General features: G+C 35.4%; 1 protein-coding gene across 2 annotated transcripts in view; it reads right to left on the bottom strand.

The window, feature by feature from the left end:
• LOC126856924 (polypeptide N-acetylgalactosaminyltransferase 2) overlaps positions 1–19,508 on the bottom strand; it is a 189,250-nt gene that overhangs the window by 4,114 nt on the left and 165,628 nt on the right. For both annotated transcript variants that reach the window (XM_050605943.1, XM_050605944.1), the window contains exons 4-8: positions 5,341–5,439; positions 2,881–2,948; positions 2,000–2,251; positions 1,620–1,835; positions 194–413 (exon numbers count right to left, since the gene is read on the bottom strand). In XM_050605943.1, coding sequence (XP_050461900.1) covers positions 194–413; positions 1,620–1,835; positions 2,000–2,251; positions 2,881–2,948; positions 5,341–5,439 — 855 coding nt within the window. The remainder of the gene's footprint in view (positions 1–193; positions 414–1,619; positions 1,836–1,999; positions 2,252–2,880; positions 2,949–5,340; positions 5,440–19,508) is intronic.

Below are 19,508 nucleotides of genomic sequence, written 5' to 3'. Positions count from 1 at the left end.
TTTAATAATATCAAGATATATATATTGATACGAATGAGGAGAGTCCAATTTTAAACAATAGATTTTTATATATGTTTCGTGTATTCAAATATGTAGCGTACTTTGATGTGGCGTTAAACGACATGATGAAACGCAGTGAAATTAGAGCTCTGCCTCTCGTGAGTTTAATTGAAATGTCGGCAACTAGACTTACTTTCCGTAAGGGATGTTTCGTGCCAACGGCACGGCGTTATAGTAGAACTGCTTGTAGTCGTCCATCCATACTTCGGCGGCGCGTCTCGTGTTTCGCGCAAACACGTTTCCACTGCCTCCGGGGAACGAGTAAGGATGACGTTTGCGAAATACATGGCCCACACGTGAGCACGGGATAATCTCTAAGCTGCCACCGCATTGCCACACGCGAAAGGATATTTCTGAAAAAGAAAGTTACAAGTGTGCAATGTAAGCGATATAAACGCAAACGTTAAATGTGAGAAAGAGAGTAGCCAAGAGTGTAATGAAACAAAAGAGAATGCATAAACTTCCGGATCTAATTTTTGCTTATATCATTATTCTTGTATTTCTGGAATGCTTTTTGTTGCACACAACATTATAAGGAAAGATTAAAAATCTCACTCTATCTCGACAAGTTTTAAAAAGCATCTTATGCTATCTAATATCTTGGAATATATAACATACATATTCGCAAAATTATGTTAGTAAATAGAAAAATGCTGTTTTAATGCACAAATCTCTTAAATTGTGCTAAACTGAAATAATATTAACATTATTCTAAGGAACTCGACAATTTTTCTTCTCCATTCGAAATGAGGTCGAAGTTATTTCGCACTTCTGACATATATTGGTTTTCTCGTTATGTTTTCCACGAAGTTCTTACAAACTGTGTACAAGATGGTAGTTTCTGTCGAATAGTTTGTTTTCTTTCATGTTTGAAACCTGTAATGACAGACACAGCATCTTTGCTGACACTTGGAGAATAATTGCTTTAAACGTAAACAGGCAACGTGACATTTTACGCGATATCGATTAAGTATGAATCTTATTAAAGATTGAAGAGTCGCTTCATGAATTTTAATTCATTTAATTGAATTATTTTTATGACAATAAATAGATAATCGCGATATTTTACAAACTTTAGAAAACCGAAATGTTTTCAATTTTATTTATTATGCAATTGTCAGATATAGTAACAAATAAGCTAATATTTGCGCCAATATTTGATATTTCTTAATATAATAGAAAATGTTTAAAAGTTGTTAAGAAATTATAACTCTCGGCCATATTGATCTAATAAAAAGTTTACTCTGTTACAAATACTCGTTTTGAGTTGCGCGTGCTTCGCATGAAAGTTTTTGTAACGAAGTACATTGGCCACGTGCAATATCTCTCGCGGCATTTGCAATTTTCTTAAAGCGAAATATCTCTTTAGACGTTCGTTTTAGAAAATAAATAACAAATTAATATAAATTAAAAAAAGCTTCTATAAAATATATTTTAATCTTTTATAAAAAAAAGAGCAACATGATTAAAACTATTTAAAAATAGTAACGTATGTCGAAACTTTGTTAATTTTTCCCTAACACATTTTATACTCTGTACACGAAACTATATAATTATACCGAGATTCTCGCCGCCCCAAACGTCCATCTGAGTATCGTATTTGCCGAGTTTCTCAAAGTACGCTTTGTTGATGACAAACAGTCCGCCAGCAATCATAGGGGTCCTAATGGCCTGCGTCGGGTCCTTTTGTCTCGCCTGTCGTTCCGCTTGGCTGAGATACTCCCATTTAAAGACCAAACTCCAATCAAAACCACCTCTGAGGTCGGCGGAAGCTCCTAAGAACAAGATAAAATCATTTAATTCGCTTAGGAAGGAGTATTATTTATTTAGAGATTTTTTGATATCTGAAAAAAGAGAACCGAATTTTATCTTTTTATTTCTCAGATAATCGATAGGAACTAGATAATCGTGTGAAACCGCGTCTTTATAATACACTCACCGATGTATTGGAAAGTGTCCATACTAATTACATCGATCACAGGACAAACCACCCTGGTTGGGTCTTCGGCTACCCTTTCCAGAAGTGGTTCAAGCCAGTCGGCGTTGCATTCGCAGTGCGAATCCAGAAATGTCAGCACACTCGCGGTAGCTGCATCTGCGCCGCGAACACGCGATCTCATCAATCCCTCTCTTTTTTCGTTTCTGATCACACGAACTTTATGAATTCGCGATAGCTCTTCGCCGTCCTCAGCTGCAAAGAAATTAATCTCCTTTATTTCATATTTTAATTTTAATTTTTTCATATTTTCATTTTATTTTTTCATATTTTCATTTTATTTTTACAGTAATTGAACGTGTTTCGTTATGTAATTATTATTTTTTATTTTTATTATTATATTTGCAGCCTATTATCTCTCTTCATCTAATCAAAATATATAATTTCCTGTTAAGAAAATATAAACTTCAAACTGTTAATATCGCGTATATATGCACAAATTTCGAGATCATAATTTAATGGTACACTGTTTAGGGCGATAAATAGTATCATAAATGATGGATTAGCCACGATTCACCAACCCTTTAATGGTATTAAATGTAGTATTAAATATGCAATATTAAACACGATTTTCCGTAATTGAATATACATATTATTTACATTTTAATTACGGTAAATTATATTAAATATTATATACGCAATATTCTCTTCGTAATGAGTTTATCCGCGAATATAATTTGTCGCTTTTGTTTATGTATGATATTAAATTTTATATTTTATTTTAAATTATCGTATTTTACAATTTAAAACATCTAAAACTTAAGCTTGATGAATAAATAAAATTATTCTTTTTTTTTAAGAATAAAATATAGTAAATTACTTACGATGATCGCTGAAATCGTCTACTAAAATGATTTCCTTAATCAGATGTTCCGGACTTCTGTTCAGTACACTAAAAACAAAAGAGAGCAAAGATATGTATTTGCAAACTTAGTTAAATGTAAAAACTTTCATATTTAATAACTGTTATTAATATTATTTTTAATAATCATTATTACTTTGTTGCTTAAAAAATTTCGGAGATTATGACTCAAACGTGATAAATATGCATAATAATTGCACATTATTGAATTGTTACGTGTATATCGTACTGTTAATCTCAGTTAAGACTTTATAAATATTAACATTAATAATATTGTCATAAGATCCTTCTTCGTTTCAGTTATTTAATTTAAAGATTTCGATATGTCATCTCTTTTCTATCTATAATTACTTATAATTCAATTCTATATAAACATTTCCAGTCGATTAACATCAAATAAAGTGAGGTACCGGATTAAGAGAAGAACAGAAGCTTCAGATTATCCCATTGAATCTTTTATCAAAGTTTCAAGGATTCTGCCTGACCATTTGCCTCTTGTTTGAACGTTCGTGTTGTCTCGTCCCATTCTATTCACGAGTTTAATATAAGAAGATTATTGTAAATACTAAGAAATTGAAATAGAAGAGAATTATTATAAATAATTAGGGCGCTTTTTAAAATCACTCTTTCGTGAAAAAATTTTTTAAATCTATGATTATTTTTCAAATTAATTTTTAACAATCTCAATAGATTTATTATAAATATATTGATGAAATAACGAAAGATTATTACTTCTCAATTTCTTCAATCGTATTAAGTAAATTCTCAACTTTCGTAGAAAACTTTGATAAGACGTGAAATTGATCATGAAAAATTTCGCGCGTCGCATCAAGATGGTGGTGAGATGTGGTTTCGTCGTGGTAATTAAGACTTCCTTTTAATTTCATCGACCGAGGTGATAGAGCCGATATATCTCCCTCTGACGCCGCCACGCGTTACAGACTTAAATAAATTTTCCGACTCTTGCCTGCTTCCTTCTTTCGGTTCGACGATGAGAAACTTCGAGCAACTTTTGCGTGGAGACTACCTCTGGCGAGAAATGTGGCTCGTACTTTCCTTCATTCAGGGTGGGACATCCCGTAGTGAAAAACGTTTCAATTAATATGAGAGCACTTATGACACTTATAAGAAATAGTAATGATTTATATCTCTGAATTAAATGTTTCTAGATAGAGAAGACATGACAAAAATGTTGAAACTCTTCAGAAAATATCAAATACAAACAATATTTTACTTTAATCGGCGATAAAATTTAAAAAAAATCTAAAGTACAATTTAGAGGAAACTAAAAAAGCCAATTATCGGTAAAATAATTTAGTGTCCCTCTTTACAATTTTTTACTATAAATGTAAAATATTGTTTTTAAACGAATATGTTATATAAATAATGTAAAGAACGCTCCATCAAACGTGGCGTTGTTTCATTACAAAACTATTGCTAAATCCAATTAAATTATTCATCATCAATCGAGCAATTTATACGTTTGATGAAAGAATGAAAAGAAACTAATTTTTATATTTTCTTTATATATTTGACAAAGATCTGTCGAATTCTTCGGTTTATCGTATTTATATATATATATATATATATATATATATATATATATATATAATTACATCATATATAAGTGCATAATAAATGCGATGGAAATAAAGCGATGGAACGACGATTAAAAAATTCCATTGCATGCCATCACTCAATTCCGACTGGAATTGAGAATCTTCGCGCGTTTCTCCCACAACTCGTTGATCGCATCGAGAATTGAAGATTGCCGTGCCCTACGTATTTATACTATCTACGATCGCGTAAGGCATAAGAATTTGTCGATTCAACAATTATTATTTTGCGTTTAAGATTTTAATCGCGTAAAAATACTCACATATTAAATCCATTTTATATATTTTATTCATGTTACGGAATCTACGAGCGCTTCAGTTTCTGTATTATTTTGCATTTTTAATGCCTTAATTTCTTAATACAATTTGGAATTTAGCGGACTATTAAGAGCGGATAGTAATGCATTAATTTCACAAAAAATTAATTTTTCTCTGAAACTAATTAATGCGCAAGAATTTTTCTTGCCTCCTGTACCAAGTATAAATAAATCTCATTTCGAGATTCTAATAAATCTCTCTATTTACCTCTTTGAAGAAGCGTAGACTAAAGAGAAAAATATGTATTTTCATATATAAAATCGTATTTAATTTTTGATATAATGGTTAATTTTTTAAATATTTTAAAAATATTATATATTTTAAAAATAAAATAATTAAATGTGCTAATCTTTGACTAACAATAAGTTTATGTACAAAGTATAATTGTAATATATAAAATATGAAGGAAGAAATAAGAAGATCCGTATTTAAATTTGAAGTGTAACTGCATTTGCATTTTATGTAAAGCAAAATTGTTTCAAACTTACCTGACGACAGTTCTGAGTAGCGTAGACCGTGCTTCATTGTGGAAAGTAATTATAACGGAAGTCGGTGGCAAATCCTGTCTCCATTGTTTCATTCTACACCTGTAGCGAGAAAATAGCATAATTATGAAGTTGCCAAGAAATCTGAAACGTGTTAGAGGTTTCAATGAAAATCAAGGTTAGCAGGCAAAATATTCTAGTGATGCCTTTCTTTTCACTCTGTTCTGCATTTGTACCGTCATACAAATCTCTAATATTATGCCTTGTTAGATAATCCTTAATTACGTAAAAATAGAAACGACAAATCTCTTTTTTTAAGATAGAATTTAAATGAATTTAAATAAAATGGTAAACTACAATCTCTATGAGATATTTTTTGAAGTAATCGAAAGCTAAACAGAATCAGAAATCATGATATTGCGGCAAATGGTAAATTATTCAATGCATTATTTGATTTAGTATTCTTTATTTTAATTGCTTCAATACATTTATTGTTTATTATTTATCAATATTTCGATTTTTATTAATTACAATTTTTTATGAATTGCAATTTTCTGGTTTAGTTATTACGATAAATAAATAATACAGAAATACATTCCAAAATTCTGATGTGGATTTTCTACAGATTTCACTTTTTTTTTATTGCAATTTTAAGATTTGCATGACGTTTGCCGAGAGATATTTAACAATCTTTGATGATACTTTTCGTGTTTCTCAACATAAATATGCTCGCAAATGAGAAACAAAATGCATTAAAACTGTCGCATAAATTCGACTCGACCATCCACGTAACGGCGTGAATTTTTACGCCATGTTCATAAATTCGTGCTACCGCTTCACTAAAGACACGCTTGAAAATTGTATTAGCCATCGTTTCGTAGATATAGATGCAAATTTCCGGTAGCCGTCGTGGACGTCGATATAAATTCAAAATCCCTCTCGTATTTCGCAATTCACTTTCTGTTAACTCATTTCTAAATTTTTCTTTTTAGAATACATCTTATTTTAAACAGAAAGTTTGATAAAAGAAAGAACAAGAAAAGTTTACGACGACAGTGTTCGTTAATTTATGCAGAGTGGTGGAAAAATTTTCTCTCTCTCTCTCTCTCTCTCTCTCTTTCTTCTACGAGATTGTTTTAATTTTAATCTAATTATTGAGAAACTTCATTTATTTTTTAATGTAAAAAAACAACATGTCATAAAACACATTTACGTAACATTGCTTAATTAAAACTATTTTTTAATAATGTATGCATGCAATTATTAAAAGAAAATTAAGATAATTTTACATTTTACGCTCGCTTCGGATTTTCAATATTTTTCCTTTTATGATCTCAGAGTAAGAGGAAAAAGAGAGAAAAGTCGGAAATAATCATATTCCTTTGATGCGTTGCGTTTTCAAATGCTTGACGCGAGCAGAGAAAATAGCGGAAGTGGCCTAACCGCGCCAGAAGTGGTGCTTAAGAATCAGGAACGGGAAGAGAGAAGATCGCGCGTTTATACGGGAGGCCACCGAGTCGGCGCATAAGAGAGGGCACATAAATGCGACCAGACGATCCCAATATGTCAGCCCCTCTTTGCCAAGATAAACTCGCGGAACGTGCGCTGAATACGGTTTACCATAGGTTTATAGATGGGCGAATGCACTTTTTCGCGACGACGCGCGTCAAACGTGATCACGAAACTTTGGCATCGCCACTGCTGGAAGCTATCGCGCCTCGTATGCGAGTCGCCGAATAGGGGGATGAACTCCTAGAAACGCGTGATTGCAATTTATTTAACTCGAAGTTCTGCATCTTTTCAAACATCTACAATGACAGTCTGTGATCAATGACTGTCTTTGTATACTTTGTTCACTTTGCGTAGACATTTATATACGTATATATAAATATCTTCTTCACTCGTGAATTTCATGTTAATCTTACAGTGTCACGAGAATAATTTTCTCGTTAGTTAATTAATATTATTAATTGGTTAATATCCAACGTGTATTTATGTGACATTAGGTATCGTCTCAAATATGTATAATCAAAAGTTAAAGTCTGATTTATTATTACATTTTTATCGGCGTGTAATTAAGTAACTTGAGCGACGGCGAACGAAGTTTGATAATGAGTAATTTAGATGCTCATTACCACGCTTCTAGACGCTTCCTCCGCGCCTCGTTGCCCCCCGCACGCGCGCCGCGGAGGAATCGACAAATTAATTCCGGGGGACCATAATTCCGCATTAAAGCCGACTAGTCTTTACGACGACATGTTTGTCGACAACGAAATTGCGCGCGCGAGCTTTAAAGCGACTCCGGCAGATGAGACGGATCATCCGAGCGATTTAATTCGAAACTTCAATTTAGGATCCGCTTCGAACCGCTATATCCGCTAAAGTGGATAATGCGCGGCCAGCCCGCATGATTCCATTGGACGCTCGATCGCAATGTACAATTGTGTTTCACGAGTGCACATGTATGTGCATACTCGCGCGGATTGATCATTGCCAGAGAATGCATCCTGCGGTAGAGAAAGAGAGGGAGAGAGAAAGATTGGAGTGCAGCTATGAAAGCAGCCCGATGCAATTAAAACAAATCAATTTATAATCAAACAAACCATTATTGTCCCTTAATATTGATCAAAATTTTTAGTAATACATCTAATTTATATATCATAAAATTTTAAATATGAATATATGAGAATTCCAAGACGATTTTTTGACTAATTCGACATTATTTTCATTGAAAACTTGAGTTTGGTGCGATTCCTAAAATAGAAAAACTCGTAAGCAATAAAAACTTTTTCATTGCGAATTATTTTCGAAGAAAGATCTCTTATTGCAGGTCATATTTATTATGATGCAAATGTAAATGAAAATATAATAACATTAGCGACATCATTCATATTTAATAATATTAATTGTGACATAAATATCTTCGACTCACGTTCTAGCATTCGAAAATCTGTTAAAGTGTTTATAGAAGGAGCGATTTCGATTGCCTTTCAAAAAAAGGCAATTAGAAAAGAAATTAGAACATAATGCTCAGCGCCCTGTGCAAAAATAAAATTTCTTTTCCCGCGAGAAATTCCCGCACGTTCGTCTCTCGTGGCATAAATTCGCGAAACAGGATATGAAATTTTTAATCCGTCACCGGACTACGTAAAGTCGAGAATGAGAACGAGCATTCTCGGATACAAGAAAATCAATAATGCTCGAAAGGCGACAATCGAATTGGATTTTCGATTCCGCATTATTATTTAGAATATAAATCATTTCCGTCATAGTGCTCTTCTTTCTGGAAATAAAGAATATATTACATAGACATTTAATAATATGACACAGAGAAAGAGAATAAGATATAGATTGATTAGAAAATATAACGCAATATGTTATTTATATAAAACATTATAGTATTATTATTTTTTATTAGTTGGTAGGTGTAGTTTCATAAAAGTTAATGTCTCGGAGCAAATATCACAACTCGATGAAAAGACTATAACGATGCAAATGTTTTTCAGTGATATCGTCTGTGATATCGATATACAATTCCTAGATAGACACGACTGTTAAATTCGTAATCTAATTTTATGGCGCTCGTCTGGTATAAACACGATCGAATCGAGTACCATAGACGATAGACATTTATTATTGAAAGATTAAATCATATATATCGAACGAAATATAAAACGTTACATGATGGAATGGTAATTGATGCGAATAAACTCCTAAATAAAAGTCATGAACATTGATAAAACATCGAATCGAAATTTTTCTCCCAATTCAAATTTCGCTTTTATTTTCAACCTCTATTTTTTTTACATTTATGGTTTCTGGAGGATTTTGATAGGTTTCATTTATATATGGATTGTATTATATTGAACTCTTAATAGTTTGTACCTCAAATAGGCAGTAAACGAACAGTTTTCCACTCAAGTTTAAAAGAAGAGTTATTTCTGTCAAAAACTCTTCTTTTAAACCTGAATAGGAAACTTATTTCAAAATAGAATAATCTAATTAATTAAAATATCCAAATATGTTTAGATTACATATTGAAAGTAAAACAAAAATTTTAATTCGGAATTTTCGATCTCAATTTTCAATTTACTTCGATACTTTAAGCAATCAAATAACGCTCTTTTAAAATTATTTAACTTATAATTTTGATGAAAGCTCCTCTTTTAAACCTCCAAATGTAAAAACTGTTCGTTTACTGTCTATTTGAGATACAAAGTAGGAGCTCAATTCGCGTATAAATTAAACCTGTTGAGAAATCTCCTTTAGAATTCATAAATGTGAAAAAAATTGAAGTTGGAAACGAGAGTAAAATTTCGACTCGGGTGTCACATTTTTCCGGAAAAAAATTTTTTTTTATTTCCCTGCCTCATCGTATTCCCGTAAATAAAAAACTTCGCTAAATCCTCGCTGGTTGCACCGTTAATACGGCGCGCTTACATTTGCAGGCACATTTTTTTTTAATATGTAAATATGGAAATTTAATGAGGACAACGCGTTAATCGCGCATGATTTTGCACCGCATTGTGAAGCTACATCGGCCGGTTTCGCAAACGCACACAAATCACGCGGACGCCAAAAATCATGTTGCTCTTGGACATTCATCCTCCTTCTTCCTCCCGGGATCATGTTTTGTTCGCGCGTGCAGGGCGTTAATTTCGGGAAATGCAAAAAGCATTCCCATGCTCGCGCGTTGCAAAAGCGCGTCGCTCTCGCGCGGGCGGGAGATTGCTTTCTATAAAATCAGAGTGTATCCGCGTCCCGGTTTACAGAACTGTTTGCCGCGAAATACGAGGAGGTAGAAGTGGAAGAGGAAGAGGATATCGGCCGCACCAAGTTTTAGACGATACATTGTTGTTGGTTGTAGTTTGAACGCCTCCTAATGGATTACATATGTCTTACGCGAGATAAAATGACAAACATTTTATAAAGCATTCGCAAGAACGCTCAGTGCTCCTTTTTCCGCCTGCACTTTACACAATCAGTTTCCAAAGTGAATGGAAATAATTTAGGGACGCAGATTTTGGATCACTAGTGGGAGATCTTTTAATAATTTAGCAATATTGTGAAAATTAGAGTTTCAAAAATGTCGAAATTTTTATTGTAAAAGCGTGTTTATTATGATAATAATGGACAAAAGTGGATGCAATATTGTGAAGAATGTAAAAAATTGTTCCATGATGTACGAGAAGTATCTGATGGATGTAGAAAAATTGAGTTTTATAAGCGAAAATTATATTTAAATATAATTTGTTTATTTTATTTATTCGTATAATACAAATTTTATATCTATTTCAAGAATTTTTAAAGAAATATTTTTATATCATTTCAATATTTCACAGAATTACACAATCAATATTATACATGCAATATTACACAATATTGCACAATATTACACAATATTATTCAAATCTGTTTGAATGAGGATGTCTAAATTTTCCTTAATATATTTTTAAAGCATCACTTTTTTCATCAAATATATCAAGCAAATATTTATTTTGAAATATTTAATTTTCACTTTTTTCTGTATACATATAAAATAAAAATTTTTTAAATGCAATGTTATTTTTTGAAAGACTAAAACTGATCAATTTAAAATTATTATTTTTTATTAGCATCGATATATTTTTAAACCATGAATAAAATTCAGGCGAAAGCGAGATAACTACTTTGTTAACACCATCAACGTTTCCAGTTCACTTCGCTGTGACAATGATGCCATGGCAAAAAAGCACATAATATAGGCCTCCTCTATTTCCCCATATTATCCCCATAAGTCTCCGATTCCCCTGACGTACTGAAGACATCGCTGATTGCTTTTCCATTTGCGGGCGACAGGTTCGAAACGCGCAGCATAACTCCCGACAGGCGCGAAACGCCCGTAGCTAACGAGCTGCTCGCCGTCGTTCATTGTCATGGGAGACCTTTCTCGCATTGTACGACACGCTCGAACGGATTGCGCCGGTACGCAAATATTATTTTAACGAAGTTGCAGGGCTACCGAACCCATTGGCGGTCCGGTCACGCGAGTGTTAGTATCGATTTTCTCTTACGTTTGTATGAATATCGGTACAATGGCTATTTCGCTTTTAAAACAAAGCCCACTTACATTTAAAATATTCGGTGCCCTTCTTTCTTTCTCTCTCTTCGCTTTTGATGGGCTTTGGATGCAGTGAAATAACATATTTTTGTTTAGATATATTTTATTGAAATTTTATGGGTTGAAAAAACCCTCGATGTCAACACATGTACGTGATACAAATGAAAAAAGTGTTGCGGAAGCTTTTATATATATATTTTTGTAAAAAGCCAACAATTTTTTTTTGTTTTAGAAAAGTTTTTTTGTAACATGTATATGGCGTATGCATTATAATATTTCAAGCCAAAACTCAAGATTGAGAACAGAAAAATATAACAATGAAACAAATCGTGTATGAATACATAGTATCGTAAATTTGCCATTTGCCAAACGATATCACAATTTTATGAAACATATTAAACTGACCTCATATAAAGACAAATTGATAATACAAAATAAAACGATGTATAATATTGAATTTGGCGCTTAATCAGGATTCAGCGATGGGCATATATCATTTAATTGAGCGTGATAGCGTCGATACGTGTCAATTCCACAGCAATGTCGTTAACGGCAATCGAAATAATAATACGAACAAAAAGGATTAATTTGCAGCGTCCAACCAGTCGTTTGAATTCATGTACCAGATTACGAGTTTAAGACTTCAAATTGCATGCGTATCGCGCAAAAACAAGTAATCATTGGTAATTGAATATTTAATCACGCTGTTAAATGCGTGTACTCACTTTCGTTCAGACACCACAATAATCGATTTCGCTGGTAATTACGAAGGATTGCACATGCACCCCGCTAAAGTAAATAACGACGTAATTTAAAAGAGTGAGGCCCAGTTGTGGGACCGTAAAAATATGAATAGTCATCGCTGGCAATTAACTTCGCAAATGAATATGGTGAATCATGATTACGTAGTAAGCGTATAATAGTATTGTACAGCTCGCTCTCTTTATACATTCACCCTGTTAATCGCGCATTCAGCCAATTACGTTGGAATCAACGAGTCACGCTTGCAACGCACGCATGGTAATCGTATTTAGCAACAGACTGTATTTGTAATTGCTTTTTAAGTAATTAAGTTACCTATGACCTATCGCTTTCAATTTTTGCGATATACGATGACGTTGGGTCGAAAAATAAATTGCTCTTGACATAAAATGGTTACTATCGCAATTCAATGTTAGCTTTTGTTCAAAAGTTGGATTTACATTAAAAGTTTGTTTTTTTTTTGCGGAGCATTTAATATAACATATTTATTATTTGTTTGTTTTATTTTACACAAGACTACGTTAAAATTTATCGTTACGCGATCATTACGGTTTTTATTTTATAAAAGGGATGTTTATTATACGCTCATCTTGTACGCATTAGTTATTATAATGCAGTATTAGAGCGTGCAATTTAGCATTGGTGGAGTGTTATAAATTACATCGATTTTATCGAAGAAAAATTTAGAGACACTATATAAAACCTCGTCGAACGCAGATGTGTGCATATATGCGGATATACCGTCACGGTGAGTTTAATACCACACGTTAATCTGTCTGCGATATTCGCGAGACACTTGAATACGAAAATAATTCTAGAATTTTAAGTTCTGCATAAATTATTTACAGGACAATATCATGCGACTGTCAATCAAATTTAGTTTTTTTTTTTAATATACAAATTGTCAATATATAGGATAGACCCAAATGTACCGGCGGCTAGACTTCGATATTTTATAGGAAATTTAATTGACAAATAAATAATTTCATGAACAAAAAATTTCCTATAAATATGGATCGAAGAATGCTTTATTAAAAAATTAGCGTCCAAAATTTTTGAACGCTATCGACGCGTTAGAGCTTTTTAAAAATACTTTTATTTATCATGTAATATATATGCGCGATTTAAGATCCCTCGTAAGTAAGTACTGTCGTTTCCAACATGAGCAATAACATGATCGTAAAAATCCAATTCACTTTAGTTTAGATGAAGAATTCATTAGAGCATCGATTTTTCTCATAACTTGGTGGCTGATAGAGTCAGCTTGTAAACATAAACGCAACCAAGAATTTTACACGATACTATGTTAATACTATATCATTTCGCAAAGGAGATAATGTTATCAAATCGGATATTTCACGTTCACGTCGTAAGCGCAAATGATTAATTAACGACGGAATTGAACGAGACAGATTCGAGAAATCGCTTAATGAAGTTGCGGTGAAGCATCGCAGCGTTCTCGGTTCGCCGAATTGGCTGGTAAAGCGACGCGAGCCGTCCCTAAACCTGTCCATCCGAACGCACCGGTATCATTATTCACGTGCTCCCCGGCAAGGCTCTCTTTGGGTACCGTGAGAAGAAGAGAAAGGTGAGCGTGCAGCTGGTGGATGTGAGACAGAACGAGGAACGGAGTTGCTGCTCCTTTCTGTGGACCATCCACTGCTGCAGTTTCACCAACGAACTCGAAACTTCCCTCGTTTCTGGTCGTCGTGAAGCTACCTACTTAAGGTAACGGGAGTTCCGGCGGACGATCTTCGAAGGATCAACATGATCCAACTTTCCGTCTGGTAGAATGTACCGTGCATTATAGAGAATGTGCCGCGTGCTTCATGAATAATCGCACTTTTTGGCGCCGAGTAAGATTATCTCAATTAGAGATAGATGCTATGAACGCTATCAAAATATAATTAACGTACAACAATAAATTCCATCGCACGAGAAAAGAAAAGAAACTGAATATTTCTTGAACGGTAAGATTAAACGCCATGTAACATGATTAGACGATAAAGATTATCTCATTGAAAAATGTAAATTATAACAAGCAAGAAACTGTTAATCTCCAGATAAATCATAAATGAGGTTGATAAACAATAATAATAGATACCGTTTTTTTTTATTCCAAATTTTTACTAGTCTTGTAAGAATAATTTATCTCAAAAATCTGCCTCTGGCGATGCTCTTACTTACAATTAGTGAAAAAAAGTAGCTGATCTTTGCGCGGTAACCGAGCGATCTCGGGTTATTAAGGTTACACATGCGATAAATTATACGTCGATCGCTACATTTCTCATCTCTAGTCTTTCGCTTCCGGCTAGGCACATTTGGCCCGCGGGAAAAATAAAATGATTGCGTTAAAACCGGTCGGATAAAAAAAAAAAAAAATAAACGAACCGGTGAATGCTGAGAGCGATACGCAGATGCTCCCTTTCCTCCACAAGCGCATCCTTTCTCTTGCAAGCTGGGGAAATTGACGCCGCATTTTCTCCTTCGGGACATGGAGGAAAGCAGGTAGATGCATCGGCGTTTTAGCGAGCGGACAAATCAATGGATTAAAGTCGGTCTCTAGGCGGCGATCGGTGCATTAGAAACCTTAGAGTTTCGCTCTACCTTTCGCATCATCCATCTCTCTCCTCTCGCGCCTCCTTCCTTCGCTCTCCTGCTGTCCCTGTTTCTTTCTAATTACGCACGAGATCTCACGACGAGGCGCAGTGGCCTACTACGGGTAACTGAATCACGAACGGGTTATTGATGACCCATCAATTATGCTTTCAATTAGAAGATAATTGCTTTTAAACCTGTTTCGTTCGTGGCACTAAATTTTTTACTATAAAGAGAATTCCGGTATATTCCCCATAAGATTTTAAGAAAAATACGCAGAATTATTTCGCGAATATATAATACTTTTTTTTTTTTTAATAAATTAAACTTACAAAAAAATTTTCATATTATTCGTATTTGATATAATATATAAAATTGTCGCATGATAAACTTATAAACTCCAAAACGAAAGAGGAAAAGATGGGAACGTGAGAAATGTTTAATTCGAAACATAATTCAACGATAGCCGAATGCAAAATAATTCGTCCATTAACGCGACGGGGTCAACAGATAAAAACTCCGCGGCGAAGAGGAATTGACGTTGTCGCGCTATCGAGCGTCAAAGTCACGCGGAGGCAACGTCTCGAAAATCGGAAAGCGCGGCTTTCCATCATTCACCCATCCGGCCAGCCCCGCGACACGCATTTATCTCGCGCCGTCGTTGTAAAGTATCATCCGCGAGAGTGGCAAAATAACCGGCCCGGGGATCGAGAGAGAGAGAGAGAGAGAGTGCACCGGGGCAGTCCATTGTTATTCACGGATATCCGCGGCAGATAAAAGAAGAGCGGAAACTAGCGGGCGTGTGTCGCCTATCTCCGCGTCTGGCACCATATTCCACTGCCACGTACGGCGATTCCCTCGATGGATTATAAATTGCCGGCCGAACGGGAATTATGGCCGGTCCGAGAGCACGGCCGTCGACTTTTCGCGCGGCCGCGCGATTTACGATGCCATTTTCGCGCGGTAACGTTTTTAGGTGCTCTCCGAACTGCCAAGAAGAGCGTTTGCACCCCCTTTGGGACGAGAGTGACAGAGAGAGAGAGAGAAAGAGAGAGAGAGAGAGAGGAAGAGAAGGAAGGACGTTCAATTAAAAAGCATTGTTTTATTAATCTCCGGAGAGAGAAGGTCAACAAGCCGTCTCTCGTCAAGAAGATCGATCTGTATTTGAAGAACGCAACTTTACAATTATCAGTGTTGATCCTATCGGACAGAGACAAACCGCTCTTGCAGACATTCGAACTTGCGACTCTCTCGTACGGCGAACCACGCGACTGTAGAGATTTCGTAACTTCTTGCAATTTCGATGCACGATTGAAACTTGGTCTCCGCGAGCACGGGGCAAACTTTTCTTTCAGTTCGCGAATGGCTCGTCCGCATCGCGACACGTGTACCGGAGTCTGGACGGCCCTGTCCACGCGAGTAACACACACGAATATCGATTTTAGCGGGCTTCCTGCATATATCCAGGAACTTGCGCGACCGGTAAGTGCTCTATCCAGCAGCCGTTAAATTGAATTAGGTATTCGCTTGTTCGCGTAAGGAGAGTGCTAGCCGATTAACTTGGACAGTACATCGTGTAAGTATTCTTTTGTACGAGTATCTCGGAGAAAACAAATAATCAATGTACACGTACTTTGGTTGAGCTCGTTACAAAATCGAAAGCTATTGTTTGTTCATGACGCGTGAATTTAGAATCGTACATCACCGCGATATGGTATCCGACTGTCATCTTTAAAAACCTCGCTATCTATATTTACACATGAATATTTTTCGATGGAATATTTCGCTGGAATAATATTTCGCGATAATGGCATTTCGAAACAATGCATCTCTCTCTTTTATTATTATTTTTTTTTTAATACGATCCTCTGTATGTGTGCTCGGCACAAACAATACAAATAATGCAGTCGCGAATATTAGAGGAAATTATTTTATCATCGATGTTGATACGCTACGAGGTTGATGCGTAACTATTTTATCGTATTATTACTTAGCGATAAGTAGGACAGGGGGAAGTTATCACAGATTATCCTTTATATATTCCCACGATGTTATGCAAATTATCGAACCCTCTCGGCAAAACTCCCAAGCGCTAACTTAAAGGCTTCCGCTTGCCTTCCATTCGCGCGCACTCAACTTGTAACCACATACATCATCGCGTACATTCGTTCCCGCTTATACAACTGTCGTCTCTCGAGCTCCTTTATTTTATGTAACTTTCGCGTTCTCTCTTTCACGAGTCTCTCTCTCTCTCTCTCTCTCTCTCTCTCTCTCAATGTGCTGCTGCCAAATATATTTTACACCGTCATTGTTTACTAATCGTAATAGAAGTGTAGATAAGCCTACGAGTTAATGGAATCATCATTCCTCATTTATATACACCTGATGTAAAACAATGTACGCACGGTTTAACTAATGATTGAGAGAGTAATGTCACCTGAACGTAACGATATAAATCTAGCATAATCGGGCTGTTGCACGCCGGTGGTTATATGCTAATGCAGCTGACTGTAATTTTGCAAAATCCTGAGACTATACGCGATTTCCATCCAGCATGCCGAATGGAATTCTACCGGAAGATTCCTTTCGCGACAGTTCGAGATCACCGCACCGCAGAAAATACCCGAGACTTCGCTTTATTATTCTTTATCCCGTCGGAAAATACATACCCGGGGCTTCTATCTTCGCGTGGCGGCATCGCGGCGAACAGCCCCGTAAAGCCCGGAAATGCCCTTGCGAGGGAGACGGCAATGCGAAACTATTCCATTACCATTTTTTTTTTTTTCGGTAATATTGCTGGAATAATCAGGAGAGCTCTCGCTTTAGATTTGTGGAATTGGCGGAATAAGAAAAAGGGAAGGCAAAGACGAGATCCATTCTTTCGATTTTCCGTTGACATGTTGTCGCATTGTCAATTTTTTTTAAGCTTGCTTGCATTTATTATTATTAAAATTATTGATATGCAATTTATTGAGTTTATTTATTATTATTGAATTGCAATGTTATTTATTCAGGCTACAATCGATAATCCAAAGAGCAAAAGAGACAAAAAAAAAGTAGACAATAGATTATTTTGTGAGAATTTTCACAACGCTCTTCTTGCGAGAAATGTTTCTTACGGCACTGAGTGCAAAGCTATGGAAACGTGGGAGGATTGGTCGAAAGCTCCAGTGTCGTTGCGCATAAACAAAAGAATAGAGCACGCGTCGGAGCGTTCTGGAAATATATTTGCTTAAAGAAAGAAGACCGGAGCGCGTCGTCTGTGAACGTACATGAGAGAGAAAGAGAGAGAGCGAGAGGAGAAAGGGACGCCTCTCTCCATGGGACTCTAGTGTGGCGAAAGTAATGTGGCTATAACTTACAACGTCTCCCTCTTGGTTTTCGCATTCATGACGTGGCCTTGGCTACGAGCGAAACAGGCTTCCTTTCGCTCGCCCTCATCTCGTCACTCTTCGTTTCCGCAGATTTGTTTGCCCAATCCCGCCCCCCCCCTCCCCCCGAATTTGCCGATATATAACGCGATTTTCTCCGCGTCTCGCGCGAAGTTCACGACGAGATTTATTAAAACAATATCTTCCTTTTTGAACATTCACGAGGCGCGTCACGAGACTGCAAGCTCCTTAAAACTTTGCAGCAGCGGTTTCAACGGCACAGCCGTTTAATGCTAATCCGGATTGGCTAAATCTTTTTCTCTCCGACTCTATATAGGAATATATGCATATAAACGAGCTTCAAAAAAAAAGAATATATATATATATATATATAGAGATGCGTGTGTAGAAAGTTCCGCTGCAAATTTTTATTCATCCTTAAAGATTTTCATGAAAGTGCGAGATCATTATGTTAAGAGTAAAGAATGCGGATGAGAAAATGCAAAGCAGTTAGCCGAAAGATCGAGTGTGCAATTTTCGATAAGAGATACATTAATTTAAGCATGATTTGACGAGTCTTCGATAAACGACCTTGTCAGGAATGCGGTGGGACCACTTCGTCAAAGTCAACGTGACGTTCGAGAACAGCCAACTGACCCGCGCAATTCGACATAGCCGTATTAACTGCATGATTTAACGCCACTGTCAGATTGCCATCAGAATTTGCTAACTTAAATCTGATATATTTGCAAAAGTGAAATCGTGGATACGAAATAGAGACAATCGTATATTTTATATACACTGGGATATTGATAAATAATCCATTTTCTTAAAAAACACAATGGTAATATATGCGCATAATTGCCACACAAATGATGCATTAGATGCCTGATTATACGCTTTCTCTCCACTTTTACTATACATATGTTTTAGATTAGATGTACATTATAATACGTGACTGCCATTTGCTATGCTGAAATGGGTAATAAAAATGCCGACTGCAGTCGGCATAAATTTTCCTCGAATCAGCTATGCATCGAAGTGGGTATATTAATATTACGAATATATAATCTCGGTTTCTGGTTATAATGCTCTGATTTTATATCGATTTTATATTTCACATATATCGCGCGCTTTTCGCAAATTTCTCGTAAATTTACAATTTTATAATGGGATTTAATCAGCTTTGTGTTGTCGCTTTTGCGAGTAATAATTATTAAATGATATTTTATCAAATTTATATTTTTCAATGATATCATCGGTCATTTCGATTATCCGATCAAATCGTGATACGTTATTTCTTATTATTTAAAACAAAGACTACTGCATAGTTCTACATG

Source organism: Cataglyphis hispanica, chromosome 20 (assembly GCF_021464435.1).
Source record: "Cataglyphis hispanica isolate Lineage 1 chromosome 20, ULB_Chis1_1.0, whole genome shotgun sequence".
NCBI classification, from domain to species: Eukaryota; Metazoa; Arthropoda; class Insecta; order Hymenoptera; family Formicidae; genus Cataglyphis; species Cataglyphis hispanica.
Note: the sequence above shows the minus strand (reverse complement) of the source record. Positions and strands in the feature narration are given on the sequence as shown.